Consider the following 18,295-nt stretch of genomic DNA (forward strand, 5'->3'; position numbering starts at 1 on the left):
TATAGTTTTATTAAAAAAGTATTCTAACATTTGCTCAACAACCAAACAAGAACAGACATAGAGGGATTTAAACACACAGTTATACTTTGTTGGAATTAAGCAATTAATATTTAACAAAACAAAAATTAATTACAAAGAATAACATTTTATTTTCTTGAACTGCCCAATAAAAATGGGGTGCAGGCCAAAAGGACAAGTCACCATCCTGAAAGAATTCCCCGTGGCTAAGTCAGACAACTGTGAGCAACAAAATTAGTAATGTAGTATTGGTTGTAACTCAAAATATAAAATAAACTTGGCTGGGTGTAACATTTACCTAGCATGTGCCAAGCCCTAGGTTCTATCCCCAGCACTATACACACCCCCCCCACACACACAATTAAGAAAAAAAATTTAAAAAGGGACAAATAATTCAGAATTCCTCATTATAGATGTGGATATTCTCCCCTTAAGGAGGTGGGACCATATTGTACTCCCTCCCTTACAATATGGTGGGGGCTGGACTTAATGACTCAGAATAGAGCATGGAAAGGGAAAATAATAACTTTACTGTGGAAAAACCTGGCAGATATTACCTTAACCAAGTGATCAAAGATAATGTTAAAACAAACACAAAAGAGTCTTTATCAAGACCCCTTGATACTGTGGACATGTAAAGCTGAAAATGGGAATTAAAAGCAGAGGGACATCTTTATATCACTGTGACATAATGATTTTTATTTCTTCTTTCCTTAGTTCTTATTTTGACAACCTGAAAGGTAGTCTCAATGAAAGCTTCCTCTTGGTGTAGCTAAACATTAGACAGGATTAACAAATGTTACACTAATCACCCATCACCTCCACACCAACAAGCCAAATGTGTGTGTGTGTGTGTGTCTGTGTCTGTGTGTGCACGCGCACCTTTGAGAGGTGTACATTTAGTGGGAAAGGCAGGAATGCTGACAAAAGTCCTACAGTGACCTCCACAACAAAAGAATTACCTGTTCCAGGGTAATTCTTTTGTTGTGGAAGTTAAGAATGCTGCAGTAAGCCAGGCACAGTAGCACGCGCCTGTAATTCCAGAGGTTCAGAGGCTGAAGCAGGAAGACGTGAGTTCAAAGCCAGCCTCAGCAATGGCAAGGCGCTGAGCAACTCAATGAGACCCTGTCTCTAAATAAAATACAAAATAGGGCTGGGGATGTGGCTCAGTGGTTGAGTGTCTGAATTCAATCCCTGGTACTGCCCCTCCCCAAAAAAACCCCCACACTATTACATGCATATATCTAATAGATGTTTCCTGAGTGTCCAGCTTCCCTCACAGCATGCTTCATTTTCTAGATGATGGAGGCAAATCTGTCTCCTCAGAGGCCCACCACCATGTTGGGTGTTGGAGAACAGGTGAAACTCTAGAGAGTAGGTTACAACAGTATATATGAAGGCCACGCTTGCATAAAAACAAGAATCAAAGTGTTCAGAAAAATGTTTTGGGATTGTCTAGGAAGGTAAAGAGTTTTCTAGAATGGCTCTTCTTTGGAGATAGGACTTGCCATGGGCCTTGACTAACCCATAGACCTTATGGGTAGGAGAAAGGGAAGATGGGAAGAAGAACCATAATATTTTGCTTTGGAAGTACGAGGGATATTCTAGAAATAAAACACAATTGGAGTAGAGTCCCAAAAGCCATATCCTTTTTCAGGTGAGTCAAGCCCTTCATAGGTTGTTGTTGTTGTTTTTTTCTCATAGGCTAAGTGGTTTTTTAACAAGGAGGGCCTCATCAGAAAGCATTGGAGACAATAGGTTGGAAAACTCATGATTTTGATTTTGAATGTGCACCCCCATCCTGTGTTCTGAGTACACTTGCCTCCAGAGATTGTCACTTATCTGAGAATATGTGCTGTCACAGACGCCCACAGCATACTATTCTTTTCCTTTTGGTCCTATCATCCCTCTGGTAACTTTACTCTTTGTTCCCCTTTTTTGCTCTTTGTGCCCCACCCTTATTGTTTTTATACATGATGATCACTAGCCACATATTGCACGTTGTTAATAGTGCATTCTTAATAACCATATGATGACAGCAACACCTTCAAAACCCTTTTTAAGTATGATAGCATCGGTTGAAAAGAAACAAAGATATATATAATTCTCCTGCCATAGTTGCTGACGACTTAAAACATTTTTAAGTAATCGCTCTTTGCCAGTAGGTGGCGCTCTCCCCCTTAAAGTGAATGAGTTCTGAATGAATACTCTCCCTACGCCCTCCACCTGCAAGCATCGTTGTAGTGAATACTAATCTGTCCCAATTCCTGTCCAGATCTTTTGAATTCATCCTCTTCATTCTCTGTCTCGTCCTCCCCACGTCTCCTATAGTATTATAATAACATAATCACCTCTTGCCTCTGCTACCTGTCCTAACCCATCCAGCACATCGCCGTCAGAATCACTTTCCAGGAACACAGATTATCCACGCTTGGGGGATGAGCTGGGGAGAGGGATTCTCCGTGAAGGCAATGAGATGAAGCAGAAGGGTCAAACCGGAATGATGAGGCTTTCTCCAGCCACCAGATTTGTCTCCTGTGGCTGCAGTAGGGCTAGGGAAGCGTAATGAGCTAATTGAGGAAAAGGGATTCAGTGTCTTGAGGCTTCTGCCAAGTAGACCACAGAGAATCACTAGAAGATTATGAAAATGGTGGGATTAGAGCTTTGTGCTTGCACAAGATTAATGCAACCAGGCATGTGGATGGGCAAAGGAGAAGAGAATCCAAAGGAGATGTCACCTTACAACAGGAGGAATGGGACAGGAAACAGAGTCATCCAGCAGTCTTTGTGAGTTTCCTATCTGCAGATTCAATCTATTGTCAAAGGAAAATATTTGGAAAAAGGCTGGATGTAGTGGCACACATTTGTAATCTCAGTGATTTGGGAGATTGAGGCAGGAGGATCACAAGTTCAAGGCCAGCCTTTCTCAAAAAATAAAAAAGGACTGGAGATGGAACTTAGTGGTAAAGTGCACCTGGGTTCAATCCCCAGCACCACAAAAACAAATAAAATACTGGGGAAAAAATGCATGTGAACATGTACAGATGTTTTCTCTTGTCATTCTTCTCCACAGTATAACAACTATTTATACAGTATGTAGATTGTATTATTTATTGTAAGTAATTTAAAGATAATTTAAAATATATGGGAGGATGTTTGTAGGCTGTGTGTAAATATTATACTGTTTTATAAAGGGAGTTGAACTTCTTGGATTTTGGTATCCACAGGGGATCCTTGAACCAGTCTTCCTGTGGATACAGAAGGACACGTGTACATGACAATTTACAGTTTGGGAAACTCAGAGTAGTTCCTTCACTCCATCAGAACCCTTCATTCTAGAATCAATGTCAGGAAACACCTCAGAAAACAGGAATGGAGCCCACACACCTGGCTGTGATGTCCTGTATGCATAAGGATGGTGGCAATGTATTGCATTGCCTTGTTACTTCTGCAAAAATGATCAGGTGCCCAGAGCTACACTTGTTTTCAAGTAAGAAGTAGAAAAAAGAAAAACAGCTTGAGCTGCTTCGTATCACAGACTTTCAATGTGTTATTATTCAACACTACAGTGTCAAATTTAGATTTTCCACCTCGAGGAATTCGGTTTAGCTTTAATTAGTTGCTGTGAATATTTCTGAGCCAACTCTGGGAGGCATTTATCTAGAAAATAGTTTCACTTAAATATAAACTGGATATAGGGTGTCATTTTCCTAGCAGGGTTTGTATGATGTTTAAAGTTATAAATTAATTGTAGTCATTGCAATGACCTTAGCCACAAGCCCATCATCATTATATTGGTTAGTGGATTTATTGATCATAATTTGTAATATTATACTATTGAGAAACCATCTGTAGTGCCATCCAAGCTCTTTGAGTAGCTGTAGGACCGTTAGGGTGTGAATATTGTTTGGAGAAAAGATGATGCTTACAGTTATTCTCATACAGGCAACGGATGCATTTTTTCATCTAGCAACTTTTCAGAAAAACAAGCTCCAAAATACCAGACAAATGAAAAACAGACTTCAGCAGCAACTTGCTGCTTCCTGAGTAACTAAAGAATGTGCTTCTTGTGGTTAAAATGAAGGATCTGTTTAATATGGATGAAATAACAACACTCCAGGCATTTTCATTGACATTTCACTGTGACTTTCTGAACTTAGGAGTGCTGACACGAAAACCTATTCTTTCTGCTCGGCAAAGCCTGCAGTCAGATTGCAAAGCTGGGACAGAAGAGGTCTAGGCGACGTCGGGTTCATGTCTATTTTTCTATTTATACTTATTTTTCATTCGCACTACCGCACTTCCTAATTTCCTGGGATTCCTTCTCTGGAACCAGTTAAGAACCCAGGAAGGGTTCTCAATCCCACGCCTCTCGAGCATTGGCCTTGCTTACCGGATTATCGTGGAAACGTTAGTGGTGGGTATTTGTAAAGACTTTCCTAAGGTCAAGGGACACTTTGTGTACCTTGGGTCCAGAAGCTTCCCAGAGTGGCTGGGTAGGGCACTATGGCACCCAGGATATATTTGAAAACAGAATCAAAGCCCCCTTTTCCGATGCTCCCCGGAACCTGGCGGGCTCGGCTCCGGGGCAGCCCTGCAGTCTGGCAGCAGCCCGGGAGAGACATGCTGTTTTGTTTAAATCCTCCACATTCTTTGCCATTTCCCCATTGGCCGGATGGGGCTACCCTCCCCGCCGCGGCCGCTGCTGATGTCAGCCTCGTCGCGTTCGCTCCTCCCGCACCCACCTCCCCGGCCCCAGGCACACTGCAGCTCTGCGCGGACTCTCCGGCCCCAGCGAGGTGGCTGCAAACTCGCGGGCACGCACCGCGCTCGGGGAGCCAAGGGACTCGGGGGAGGGGACGCGCGCGGAAGGCGCCAGCTTCCTCTCGCCCGCCCCTAGCAACAGCCAGTCGAGGTTCGAGGCACCCGGGGCCCCAGCACGGCAGAGCCGAGGGGTGGCGGCGGCGGTTGCTTCCCTTTTCTCCAGCCGAGCCCTGGAACGACTCAGGGACTGGCCCTAAAAAGAGCAGGAAATCTTGTTTACCGCCCGGAGAGAGGAGCCGTTCGAGCCTTTGTCTGGAAAGTCTGCATCTCCGGATCCGGCTGCAATGTGTTCCTGGTGACATTAGCACTGGGCAGACCGGTCGGAGGAGGCGGGTAGCCAGGGTCTGCTCTGCTTTCAAAGGCGGATCGAGAGAGTGACTTTTATGCATTTGTTTTAATTTTTGGAAATTTATTTTTTTCCCCTCCCTCGCTCGCTGCCGGGCATGTCCTGATCCGGCGGCCGCTCCTACCGCCCCAGGCTGCCGATCGTAGCGTTTCCAGCGGGTCTCCCTCCCTCACTCCCGACTTTGCAACACCGCGTTCCGGGAGGACCGACCTCGGCGAGGAAGGAGGCGGGGGAGCCACGAACACCGGACCCAAACCTTGACATGCTCTCGGGAGGAGAGGAGGAAGCCAGGAGCTGAGCGCACCGCGAAGGCTGCTTCGCCGCGGGTTCCGAGGAGCGCCCTGCCTTGCGCCTGGGCGGCAGCCTTGTTAATCTGGGGGGGCGCCCCCCGCTTCCCGCCTCGGAGGTCCGCGGCCGGCAGGACCATGCTGCTGAAGGAGTACCGGATCTGCATGCCGCTCACCGTGGACGAGGTAGGTGCCGCACCGGGCCTCGCCCGTTCCCGCCTCCCCGCCCCGGGGTGCCGGTCTCCCGCCGCCGCCTCTCGGCCCGAGGTCCACTGCGGGTGTCAGGGAAACCCGGGTGGAACATTACCTCCCAAACCAGAGGGTTGGAGGAGGAGGAGGCAGAGGATTTGCCATTTCCACTTATCACCCCAGCGCGGGAGGGCGGCGTTGGGTGGGGCAGTGGACTCCAGGTGGGCTCTTTGGAGGCACCCAGAAACCAGACTGCTGGGGATCACAATGCGCCAAAAGGAGCTGGTGCGCCCCCTCCCTCCAATTAAGAAAACGAGTAAAGCAAACCCAAGAGCCCAAGCGCGCTCGATAGCTGGGGTGTCGGGGGCCCCCTTCCCTGGCTGTGGGCCCTGCCACTCCTGCTCGCCCCCCGCTGTAAGGTCGGCGTGCGGGGTGCCCTCAGGATCTAGAGGCCCTCAGCCCCGAGAGGGAGCATCTCGGGGCCCTGGGGGTCCGTCTAGGCGTCTGGTGGTCGCTGCTGGCCTGGACGCCACTCCCGCCACGCCCGCGCATCAAGCCTCGGGAACCTGGCTTGTCCTTTTGCAAACCACCTGGCTAGGAAACTTTCTGCGTCTCTTGTTTCTTCCGCCGCGGGGAGCGTGGTCTGCGGGCGAACCCGGAGCCGCGGGGGCTGCGGCGCCACCACAGGAGGGCGCTCGAGCACGCGGTGCCCGGCCAGGGTCCCGGCTCCGGGTCCTGCAGCTGCCCGGCGGGGGCTCGGTCTCCAAACGCTACTCGGCTTCCATTCTTCGGATCCCCCCCAAGCAGCGAGCTCCATCATCCAGGAAATGGTGACTCATGAGGGTTATTCTGGCCCGGTCTTCCCTTGCGTTCCCCTTCTCCCTCCCCACCTTTTTGGTGATTTCACAACTGCTTAGCGTTTGTCCAGGGACAGCGAGGAAGCGTGAAGCCAGTGAAGCCAGTCGAAGCAATTTGAAACTCACAAGTGTGTTTTGGTGTGACAACACAAATGAAATCAGCGACCAAACTGTATTTGTATTTAAATACAATGCATTTAAGCGATTGGATGTTGTTGAGTCATTACTTTGTGAAAGGGGAGGTGCATTTTGTAAAGGGGTTATCTTCGTTTGTCATCTGGAACAAATGTTAAGGCAAGGTCCTAATACAATCCAAGGCAAGATCAAAGTAGCCCCGAGTTTAAAAAACGTCTCACAGGGACACTGGCTGCCAAGGAGGGCGAGCTCCGCTCCCACCATCACGATCAACCAAGCTTGGGAGTTTGCTGGCCTTTGAGGAGGGTCATGAAGGGTGGAAGCCTTGTGGGTGGGCAGAGGTGTCTTTGGGGTGGGGCTGGGGGTGAATCTGACCTTGTAAATGGAGAACAGCACAGCTTTGTGGGGCATGAGGGAGGCAAATGAATAGAAAAGGTGGAAATTTCGCACCTCCTGGGAAAACCCTTCAGAGTGGAGGTGGTATGTGTATTTGGTCTCCTGAGGATGGATAGGAGTTTGGAATCTGAACATGTTGGGACTGCATGAAATGCCCCCAAAATGCAGGTGATAGTCAAGAAAAGAACCAGTTCTAGAATCTTCTCTTTTAGCAACAAAATCTCTTTATCCTGGTTTATTTACATATTTATTTATTTATTGCGGTACTAGTGATTAAACCTAGGAGTGCTCTACCACTGGGCTACATTCCAGCCCTTTTAATATTTTATTTTGAGACAGGGTCTTGTTAAGTTGCTGCAGCCGGCCTCCAGGTTGCCCTTCTTGGGATTACAGGTGTGCCCAGCACGCTGGGCTGGCCTGGTGTTTTTCCCCAGGCGGAGTGCTTCCACAAGTACCCAGTGAAGTAATCTCATTTGAGTGATATAGGAGGAGGCCTTTCTTAACTGGCCAACAAAATCAGACTCCACCTGTACTAAGTGTATAATTATAAATTATTTTGTGTATAATTCATTTGGACTAAAACAAGCATGATTCATTTTCTGTGAGGTCATATGCTGAAGTCATTTTCTACTTTGTCAGAGGAGCAAAGGGGCAATTTACAGAGGAGGGAAAGAATTCAGATTAATCAAATCGGATCATGGATAAAGAAAGTAGGCCTAGCTTGCCACAGGTTAGGTCCCTAAGCTGAGCTGGTAGCAGATCCTCTGGTCTCCACCACTGCTCCTGGCACCAAGTCCCACTGACCTCACCACTGGACACTGGGAGGCAGCTTAGGTGCCTTTGAAGAAGACCTTCATCATCAGCTTAGCTAGACTTTGGGAGGCTTAATCTGTGCTTCAGTTCTTGATTCACTTTGGACCCAGTTCAACCTATCTGGAACTTCTGCATCTTGCTTCTGTTTAACCACCACAGTTAATTAGTAGAAGTGTCCGTTTTTTTTTCCCCCCAAATGAAGCAAATGCCTGTGTTTTGGAGAGCCAGTGTCTGTTCTTTGTCTCTGACCTTATCATTTGCCTACCTAACCTCCTGCTGGTGCTGGGGAGTTAGGGGGCTGCTGTGTGGTTATTCATATGTTGCAGATGAGTATACTTGTGTGCCCAAAGCTACACAATTAGTTAACAGCCAAGCCAGGAGAGTCCTGGTTAGGCACATTATTTGTTTTTCCTTAATCTGCTCTTTTCCTGTCAGTAGCATTGAATCCAGGAAAGGGAAAAACTATTCCGTGAAAACAGATAGTTTCAGCACCCTCAACTAGATAAAAAATCAGAGGCCTTGAATTGTTATAGATTGTACTGCCTTCTAATATTTCTCTAGCCTTTTTTAACACATAAAAATATCCTCCAGTTCTAAGAAAAAAGAAGAGCTATGAGAGATCAAAGAAAATAAAGTTAAAATACAGTCTAGATCAGATGCTGTTGTGTGCAAACATTAATTTTGGGGCTGGGGATGTAGCTCAGTAGTAAAACATTTGCCTAGCATGCACAAGGGTCTGGGTTCACTCCCCAGCACAACAACAACAACCACACACACACACACATATATATACATATATATAGAGAGACGTGTGTGTGTATATATATATATATACACACACATATATATTAATATATATCTATATTTTATTTTTAAAAAATATATAGATATATATGAATTTTAGAATAAAGAATTACAGCTGGGCATGGTGGCACATGCCTGTAATCCCAGGGACATGGGAGGCTGAGGCAGGAGGATCTCAAGTTCAATGTCAGCCTCAGCAATTTAGCAAGGCCCTAAGCAACTTAGCAAGACTCTTGTCTCAAAATAAAAAAAACAAAATGGGCTGGGGATGTGGCTCAGTGGTTAAGTGCCCTTGGTTCAATCCCCAGTATGAAAAAAAAAAATTACAAGAGGTAACATCCCATAGATTAATAATAATAAAAAAAACTTCATTGGGGTAGCCTCATTTGTGTTAAATGTAGTCCTCTCTGAACTAAATATAAACCTTTTGGAAAGTTATGAACAGGGAAGGTCCCTAGGGGCTGATGGTTGCTATAAAGAGAAAGTTGTCATTGTCTACATTTGAAGCATTTGGTGACATAGATTCTAGAATTTTAGACTGAGAAGAGCTGTTTAGCAAAGATGGTTTGTACTTGAGCCACTTCATTTTACCAAGAACCCTAGGACTTCAGAAGGCAGAGCAGTTGTCATCTCAAGGCTAAGGACAGAATTCAGGCTGGAACCTGGGTCTTCTGGTTTCTGGTGGGAAGCTGTTTAACTGTTAGGCCACAGTGTCTGCAGTTTTCCCTCCTTGGGAAGTCCTTGTTGGAAGACAGTGTTGTCCCTAAGTCCCAGGTGTACAACAGCTATGCTGGGCAGTCCCTAGATGAAGGTGCTTTGAGGACTCTGACCTTGTGTCTGCTTAAGGGACATATAACAGTATTTGGAACTGGAAGGGTGGCTAGGGGACTCTATATTTGGAACTGCTTTCATATAACAAGACATTGGTTGTTTTATGGGTGGCATTTGGATGTGTAGCTTGTTTAGGACCTCCTTGCCCTCCCACCGTTCCTTGGGGCTGCTACTGGTCCTAGCATCCTACTCAGCATCCTTAGGATTCCCTGGAGCATGTGGGGGATCATCCCTCCCTGATAAAGGTACTTATTAGTAAGATAAACGCCTCCACCAGGCGCAGTGTGGAGCACACCTGTCATCCCAGAGGCTAGGGAGTCTAAGGCAGGAGGATCATACTTAGAGGCCAGCCTCAGTAATTTAGTAAGGCCCTAAGCAACTTAATGAGACCCTGTCTTTGAGTAAAAAATAAAAAGGGCTGGGGTATGGCTTAGTGGTTAAGCCATACCAAAAGTAAAAAGATAAACACCTCCCACGAGCAAAACACATCCTAAAACTACCCAAGACAGTCATCCTTCAATTTCTATTACTTCTTTTCTCTCTCTCTCTTTACTGTATAACAGTTCCTATTGTGATTGCATTAATATTAATGTGTGTACTTTTAGAGATTTGTGGTCTTTAGGGATTTGGTGCACAATGAAGGAAAACAGAAACACTCCCCTCCCCTTTAAGAAATGAAGAAAGAGAAAGAAGAAGGAAAAAAACTGCTTTTTCATACAGAATATTATTTTGCTCTTTGCCTGGCAGGGAGCCAGTGCACTTTACCCAGGCTCCTCCGGTCCCTGGAGAGTTCTCTTACGTACATTTCTGAGAACAGATTTGGGATTGGGGTGGTGCCACCTCTGGAGAGACACGAATGGAGATGCCAGAATGCTCACGGTGCTCCTTGTTCTCAGTTTGAACAATTTATTGTGAAATGCATCTGGAAACACTGGGGCAGAAATTCTTAAAGGAACTGAAAACGTTGGATAGTATCATTGACTTTGCTGCTTGTAGAGTGGCACCCTTGAACATAAAGTCCTTAGCCTTCCTCAGAGCTCCCCATCAATGGACTTTGGGAAATGTATTTTTAAGAATGAACACTATTTTTACTTAATTTTTTTTTTTTTTTGTGGTGCTGGGGATCAAACCCAGGGCCTCATGCATGCCAGGCAAGCGCTCTCCCACAGAGCCTCATTCCCAGCCCTGACCCCCCTTTTATTTTGCGGTACTGGACCTTTTTCTTTGTGTGTGTGTGTGTGTGTGTGTGGTTTTTTTTTTTTTTCTTCTTTTCCTGACTGTTGGTTTAGTGGGAGGGACTGGTGCCAGGCTCATGACTTTGATTTCTGGGTGACCCAGTAGCTTTTTTGCCTGTTCCACAGCCAGGGACAGTGCTCCCCATGCCACTCGGCTATATTGCAAGGCTGTGTCCTCAGGGGTGAGTGGCAGGGAGGGGAAGGAGGGCAGGTTAATGGATGAGTGTAAACCTTTCACCACTAATGGAACAGCGAGGGACAGATGCTGTCCTGCCAGCAGGTCAGCCAAGTTGACTTTGTGCATGAAGGACGCTGTGTTTTCCCTGCGCTTTGGGTGTGCATGACTGTCACATGAAACAGATTCCGGGCCTTGAGGAAAAAAAACCCCACACTGTCCTTAATGAAACCCCAGTTAAAAGTGGTAGTAATTAACTTTTGCTTTTGATTACAAAGACAGCGAGTAAGTCCCCAAGGTTTTTAAAAGTCAAATTAGAAAACCCTGCGTTTGATGAAATGAATATTATTGATATTCAGAGAAAAGCGAGTAGTCTTCCTTTCAGGAAGGCTATTATTTCAAGAGAATGAAGAATACTCTTTTTTTGTAGGTTTTTTTTTTCCTCCTTTGGTGCTGGCGATCTAACCAGGGCCTTGTGTGTGCTAAGCATGGGCTCTAACTCTACCTCTGAGCACACTCTCCCAGCCCCTCCAGACAGCTGTAACAAAATTAATATACTTTCAGAACTCAATCAGAGGTCTCCCCGGCACCCTAGAGTGTCTGGGAAGTGTATGCGTGGAGGAGGGATCACAAAATTGTTGTTTTTATTCTTATTTATTTATTTACTGGTACTGGGGATTGAACCCAGGACCACTTTACCACTGAGCTGCATCCTCAGTCCTTCTTGTTTCTTAATTTCTTCTTTTGAGGCAGGTTCTTACTACATTGCTTAGGGTCTAAGTTACTGAGGTTGGCCTTGAACTTGGGATCCTCCTGCCTCAGCCTCCCATGCTTGTTTTTATTTTTTTAAAATATAAAAAGTGTGTGCACGGTGACAAACAGTCGATGTGTTTTTCAGGAGTAGTAATTACTGGAAAAAATATGTCCAGGTTTTTTTTGCTGTAGTCACCTAAGTGAGGGCACAGGTGCCTGGGAGGCCTGAGGGACTCTGGCCTGATTTCTGTGGCTTAGAGGTCTGTGGGGTTCAGGCATTTCTGAAACCCATTCTGAAAACTAGGCAACACTCCCGCCCCTGTTGGGAGAAAAAGACTGAGTTCTAAAAAAACAGCTGATTTATAGAGAAGTCAGGACAGTTGTACGCATTTTTGGCAAATTCCATCCCTGGGAGAGAAAAGGCAGATTTCAGAGTGCAGACTGCCAACCACCTGCCCTGTCTCACTCTGGAAATCAGGAATTTTGTGGGATTCCCAAGTGGAGATGTTTTCATAGGTTAACAAGACCAAGAATATGATAAATATTAAAACTACCAACCAATTTTAAATGTAAAGTTGTTTGAAAGAAATTATCTTGGAAATTTTACTTTTCATTCTATACAAACTCCAGTATATAGAAAAGTGCAGCTCATACAAACAGGGTTGCAGGGGCACACCTCCAGGGGCACTATTTGCATGGAACCCAGTGGGAATGGAGGCTGGCAACCAGCCAGCTGCTCTTGTCTGCCCGTCACCCGCCCAGCCACTGCCAGTGTCATGCTTCAGCCTGATAGTCTAGAGCAAGCTTGTGAGTCTATAAGGGGAATGTCATCTCAGAATCATCTTTCTAGATCATTCCATCCTGGGCTGGGGATAGAGCTCAGGATAGAGTGCTTGCCTAGTATGTGCAAGTATGGGTTCAGTTTCCCAGCACTGCAATAAATAAATAAAATAAAATAGTTTCCCCTATTATTTGCTATCTCCATTTCCCCTGTGCTGATTTTCCTCTTGGCATTAGTCCTAATTCGTTCTTATTTTGTTATTCGTTTCCATGGTCATCTTTTCAACAGGTCGTCCACATGAGAAGACACTGATACAATAGTTTAACTTATTTTCTTTGCATACTGAAACCTAGTGTGCATTTCCCACTCCCAGCACATCTCAATTGGCACTGGCCACTTGCAGGGCTCAAGTGCCACATATGGCCTGTGGTTGTCACATGGACAATGCAGTTCTGCTCAGCAGAGGGTCCCACACAGGGTAAATACATGCTGGATGGATGGATGGAAACTGGGAAAACCAGAAACTGGTGGGAAATCTGACCTTAAATATCTTTCTTTATACTGTTTAAAATTTTTCTGTTTAGGGGCTGGGGTTGTGGCTCAGCGGTAGAGCGCTTGCCTAGCATGTGGGGGGCCCTGGGTTCGATCCTCAGCACCACATATACATCAGTAAGATAAAGGTATTGTGTCCAACTACAACTAAAAAAAAAATTCTGTTTAAAAAGTTTTGGGCTGGGGTTGTGGCTCAGCAGTGGAGCGCTCGCCTGGCATGCGTGGGGCACTGGGTTTGATCCTCAGCACCACATAAAATACAATAAAGATATTGTGTCCATCTATGATTTAAAAAAACAAAAAGTTTCAACCACCTAAAATTTTACCAACTAGAGATTCTTTTATGTTAAAAAAAATCCTCCTTTAAAAATTCCTTTGCGACACCCCTGAGAGGCTTGAAGTCCGCCATTCCAAGGAGTTAAGCAATCTGGCTTCTTTCCTTCCAACTTCCAGAGGAATAGATTATTATTTTTTAATTACTATGTACCAGACCAGTGGTTTAAAACAGCACCCGTCTTGTCATCTCGGTTTCTATCTGCATATGGCCTGGCTGGATTCTCCGCTGAGGGTCCCAAAGCTGAAATCAAGGCCCCCCTCTGGCTGCCTTTCTTTCTGGAGCTTGGAGTTCTCTTCCAAGCCTGGATGGTTGTTGGCAAAATTCAGTGTCTTGTATTGTAGAACCAAGGTTGCTGGCCATCAATTAGAAAATGGCTCCGAGAGGCCACCTGCCATTTCCTGCTCTGTGGCCTCCCCCACAGTCTGGCACTGTGTTCTTTCAAGGTCAACAGTTGAGCTTCTGGTACAATTTTGATTTCCTCTTCTCTCTTTTTCTGCAAGGACTCACCTGGTTAGGCTAGGCCCACCATATTCAAGGGAGAGGGATTGTGCCTATGCAGGGTGTGCCCACCAGGCAGCAGGAATCTTGGGGGACCATTCTGCTCACCACCTGGAGATTAGTGAAGTGAAAGTCTTCCCTGGAGGACGGAAGTAGTTATTTCTTGAATCTATAAAACTTAGGGATATGGAAGTTCTAGGTTGGCCCTTTGGGCATCATGAAACTATTCTTAATTTTTTTTCGGTACTGAGGATTGAACTTGGGGGCCCTCAACCACGGAGCCACATCCCCAGCCCTATTTTTTGTATTTTATTTCACTGAGTTGCTTAGCGCCTTGTTTTTGCTGAGGTTGGCTTTGAACTCGGGATTCTCCTGCCTCAGCCTCCTGAGCCGCTGGAATTACAGGCGTGCGCCCCCATGACCTGCATGAAGGTATTCTTTCCACAGATACTTTACTGAAACTCCTGCAGGGTGCCTGATGCTAGGGATGACGTAATAAACAAGGCAGATGTGATCCCTGGCCTTCTTGAGCTCACAGGCCAGAGGACATTGGAGAAGATTGTTCTATTAAAAATATAGATACTGGAGATGGTTGCACAATTCTGTATCTACATCAAAAACTTTGAATTGGTATTAAAATACATCTCAATAAGGCTTTTTTTTTTTAAATAGAGATGCGTATAAATTTGTTTCAGCAGTATAGACACCTATGTTCACAGAGGGTCATTGATAGAAAGTGCTGAGCTGGGATATGAGTAAATTGAGAAGTTATGATCCCTGTCCTCAAGGAGATGGCTCTGGTTGTCCTGAATTTAAATGGCCTTCTGAAGGGAGCTTGCCCTCTTCCACAGCAGTGTGGGAAAAAATATCTGCCAGATTTGGACCAGAATGACCGCAATGTAGGTCAGAACATAATACTTAGGGGAAAAAAATAATCACAGCTTGAAAGCTGCCCAATGACCAGCCGCAGGGCTGCAGGGTACCAGGGGGCCCTTCACTGACAGAGCACCCCTCCCCCACCACAGGGATTGGAAGGGGGCAGAGACTGCTGGCCATCCTGAGCCAGAGGAACAGCCCCTGGGAACCTCAGGTCTGTTCTGGAATTGGCTCCAGGGGCACCTCTGCCCGACATGTGCATTGAATGGGACAGCAGAGTGAATCCTGGAATCCACAGCTAGGAGACGTCTGCCCCAGGAGGAGAGTCCTTTGCCATACTCCTGTTTGGTAGATGACCTTCAAACTTCCGATCGTGGGCTTTATTCCAAAGGTGGCTGTCTCCCAGTACCCAGGTTAGGCTGGGCCAGTCTCCTAGGATGGCCCATCTCTTCAAGGCAGGGGATACACTGTCATGGCCACTGGCTTTAAACCAACGACAGAGGAAGGATTCTGGGGTCACCCACCACTTCCTGGCTGGCTGCAGTGTCATGTAAGGCTGTTTATTGACTTAGAGACACTGAATTTGGAGCTCACCAAGATTTTGACATCAAATATTAAAGTGACTCATTCTTTAATTTCCCAGCACTTTGACCTAAAGGGCTGGTTCTGAAACCCTGTTTCAGACGTGAGTAGAAGTTGACTCATATCTACACAAGAAGCCAACCAAGTTCTTGATCACATTTCTCTAATGACTTTGGATCTTTTTTCTCTTTTTTATTTGTTCCTCTTAAGTTTGGGTGAAGCATGACCTTCTAAACTTCGTCATCATCTTTTATTCCTTTAGTGATCTCTCGAACCGTCTATAGGATATTGTTTCTCTCCCAGACTGAATCATCTGGAGAAGAGAGGCCAAACAGACGTAATTTGATGACAGCCTATAATAATGTTGTTTAAGCACCTAATCTAGCGGCTAATCTCCCAAGATTGCTCCCCTACCCCATGTCATTCATACATGTACACACACGCACTCGCACACACCCCACACAGGTCTGATCCCAGGATTTCTGAGCACTTTGTGCACTTATTTAAAAGAAAAGTTATTAACTGAGGAATGAGAAATCCCTTTTAACTTGGGTGCTACTATAATTAAGTTGTTTAAGTTTTCAAATATACTAGGTCTATTTGCTGGACTTTTTTTGGGGGTGGGGCAGGGTTTCATTAAGTTGCTTAGGACCTTGCTAAGTTGCTGAGGCTGGCTTTGAACCTGGATCCTCCTGCTTCACCCGCTCTCATCTGCTGGGATTACAGGCATGCACCACTGCGCCGGGCTGGATGTTTTATATTTCTCAACACCTCTCCATTATTTTCTAGTTTTAATTATGTAGCAGAATATATTTATTTATTCTTTTTCTTTCTTTTAAGGTGCTGGCCTTTGAATCCAGGGCTTCAGGTGTGCTAGGCAAGTGCTCTACCACTGAACTATATCCCCAGTGCTATTTTTTATTCTTAAAATGACAAAGTTCCATTTATCTCTTGTCTCTGGTGAAAAAAGAAAATGATTACAACTTGTATAGACATTTTACAGAGACAATGATATGACCTGTTCATGAGTCTTGTACCCGGTTTCCTGAAAAGTCTTGCGTAGGACTAGAGTGCCCGGATAGCTGAGGGGTGCCCGCCTCATCCTGCATATCTGAACCATCTCTGCCTCTGTGTCTATGCACATTGTGAAAGTCACTTGCCCTGCTCTCGATTGTAATGGTTAGGAGCTAGACAGTTGTCCTGTGTCACAGATCTTGGTCAAGTGTGGCCTGGCAGCAGTTTTGCTGTTGTGTTTATAATGAAATAGTCAGCTCTGTATTCCTTGGCACTGCATCTTATAAAGGATCTGTTTGGAAACTGTGGGTGTTAAAACTTTTTTTTTTTTTTGGCACCAGTGATTAAACCCAGAGGCGCTTAACCACTGAGCCACATCCCTAGCCCTTTTTATTTTTAATTTTGAGACAGGGTGTGACTAAGTTGCTTAGGGCCTTGCTAAATTGCTGAGGCTAATTTGTGATCCTCCTGCCTCAGCCTCCAGAGTCCCTGGGATTATGGGCATGTGCCACTGTGCCTGGCTAAAACTTGGTTTCTTTCTAAGCGTGCCTGGGGCCTTGAGTTCAATCCCCAGCATCACAAAAAAAAAAAAAAAAAAAGAGAGAGAGAGAGAAAGAAAATTTGGTTTCGATTTTATGTTCTTGGACTTATAGGAGTCAATTTTCATATGCAAAGGAGGGAAAGCGAGAAATTGCATTTGTTGAGAGACTTCCTGTTTCTCTTAGACTCCAGAAGAGTCTTATGAGTTAGATATTATCCTACCCATTTTACAGATGGGGATCATGGCTAGTCAACAGTAGACCTAGATCGACACCTGAGCTCATCCAACTCCTTAGCTAAACATCCCAGGGCTCTTTCTTCTACCCAGTTTTGCCTTTCTGAGATTCCTAAAGGTAGAAAGGAACTTTTGAGATTATCCAATTCTTTCACAATAAAAAAAACTCAATTTCATAGAGAATAAATTCAGGATTACCAAAGGAATAATTATGTCACAGCAAGAGGAAAAGAGTGGTCCATAAGTTTAATCTTGTATTAAAAGGTTCAGTTTTGGGATGTACCTGTGGCAGAGAGGACCTGGGTTTGTTTGATCTCCAGCACCGAGGGTGGGGGGAAGAAAAAAAAAATCAGTTTTACCTAAGTATTAAACCAAGTGACATTCCCTGTTCAACTTCAATAAATGAATCATATTCCTCTTTGAAAATAACTTTTGTACTTCATGCTCCAAAAAGAGAACCACCTCTACGCTCTTAAATTACTCCTTTTAATGGCAGTAAAAACCCTTGGCGTTCACAGGCCTCATGTGCAAGCTCTCATGAGCGCTTGTGAGTTCCTCCAAATTGGTGTCTGAGGATAAGGACTGGATCAGACCAGCGCACTGTGCTTCCATACGTTTAGTGGAAAACTTAAAATTGCACGTGGAGGCAGGCACATTGGGAGGTATTAAGACGATCAGATACCACTCACGGTTATGGACCTACCATTCCGGCTGAGATGTTGCTCCTTGGAAGTTTTTGGCTCACTTTTATTTACTAGCATCGCCTCCTGAGCCAGTTGACAAGTTAATATCCTTCTCTCACAGTCACACTGTGTGGACTAAAATAAATGTTTCACTTGATAAGATTGCTATTTTGAGGAGCTGTAGCTCAGTGGTAGAGCATTGCTTAGCATGTTCAAGGCCCTGGCTTCAATTCCCAGCACCGCAGATAAATAAATAAAATAAAGATTTTAAAAATTTAAAACTATATATGTATGTATATTTTGAAAATGGAGCTCTAAAAGACTTTTTCCAGAAATTGAGAATTCTTGCAAAGACATTTACCATGATCAAGAATGTTAATAATGGGGCCGGGGCTGTGGCTCAGCAGTAGAGAGCTTGCCTAGTACGTGTAAAGCCCTGGGTTTGATCCTCAGCACCAACCATATAAAAATAAATAAATAAAATAAAGGTATTGTGTCTGACTACAAGCAAAAGTAAATATTTTTTTAAAAAGG

At 45.1% G+C, this 18,295-nt stretch overlaps 1 protein-coding gene across 2 annotated transcripts in view; it reads left to right on the forward strand.

Annotated features, from left to right (window-relative positions):
- Nucleotides 1-969: 969 nt before the first annotated feature.
- The window catches only part of Pitpnc1 (phosphatidylinositol transfer protein cytoplasmic 1), a 254,378-nt gene continuing 237,052 nt past the window's right edge, over nt 970-18,295 (forward strand). The window contains exons 1-2 of one of the 2 annotated variants that reach the window (XM_040268569.2): nt 970-2,805; nt 3,964-6,726. In XM_040268569.2, the coding sequence (XP_040124503.2) occupies nt 5,614-6,498 (885 nt within the window). In that variant the 5' untranslated portion in view covers nt 970-2,805; nt 3,964-5,613 and the 3' untranslated portion in view covers nt 6,499-6,726. Of the gene's footprint in view, nt 2,806-3,963; nt 6,727-18,295 lie in introns of those variants that run through there. The other variant, XM_005328225.5, reaches the window with a different exon arrangement.

The sequence above is a fragment of the Ictidomys tridecemlineatus genome, chromosome 3 (assembly GCF_052094955.1).
Source record: "Ictidomys tridecemlineatus isolate mIctTri1 chromosome 3, mIctTri1.hap1, whole genome shotgun sequence".
Classification (NCBI taxonomy): Eukaryota; Metazoa; Chordata; class Mammalia; order Rodentia; family Sciuridae; genus Ictidomys; species Ictidomys tridecemlineatus.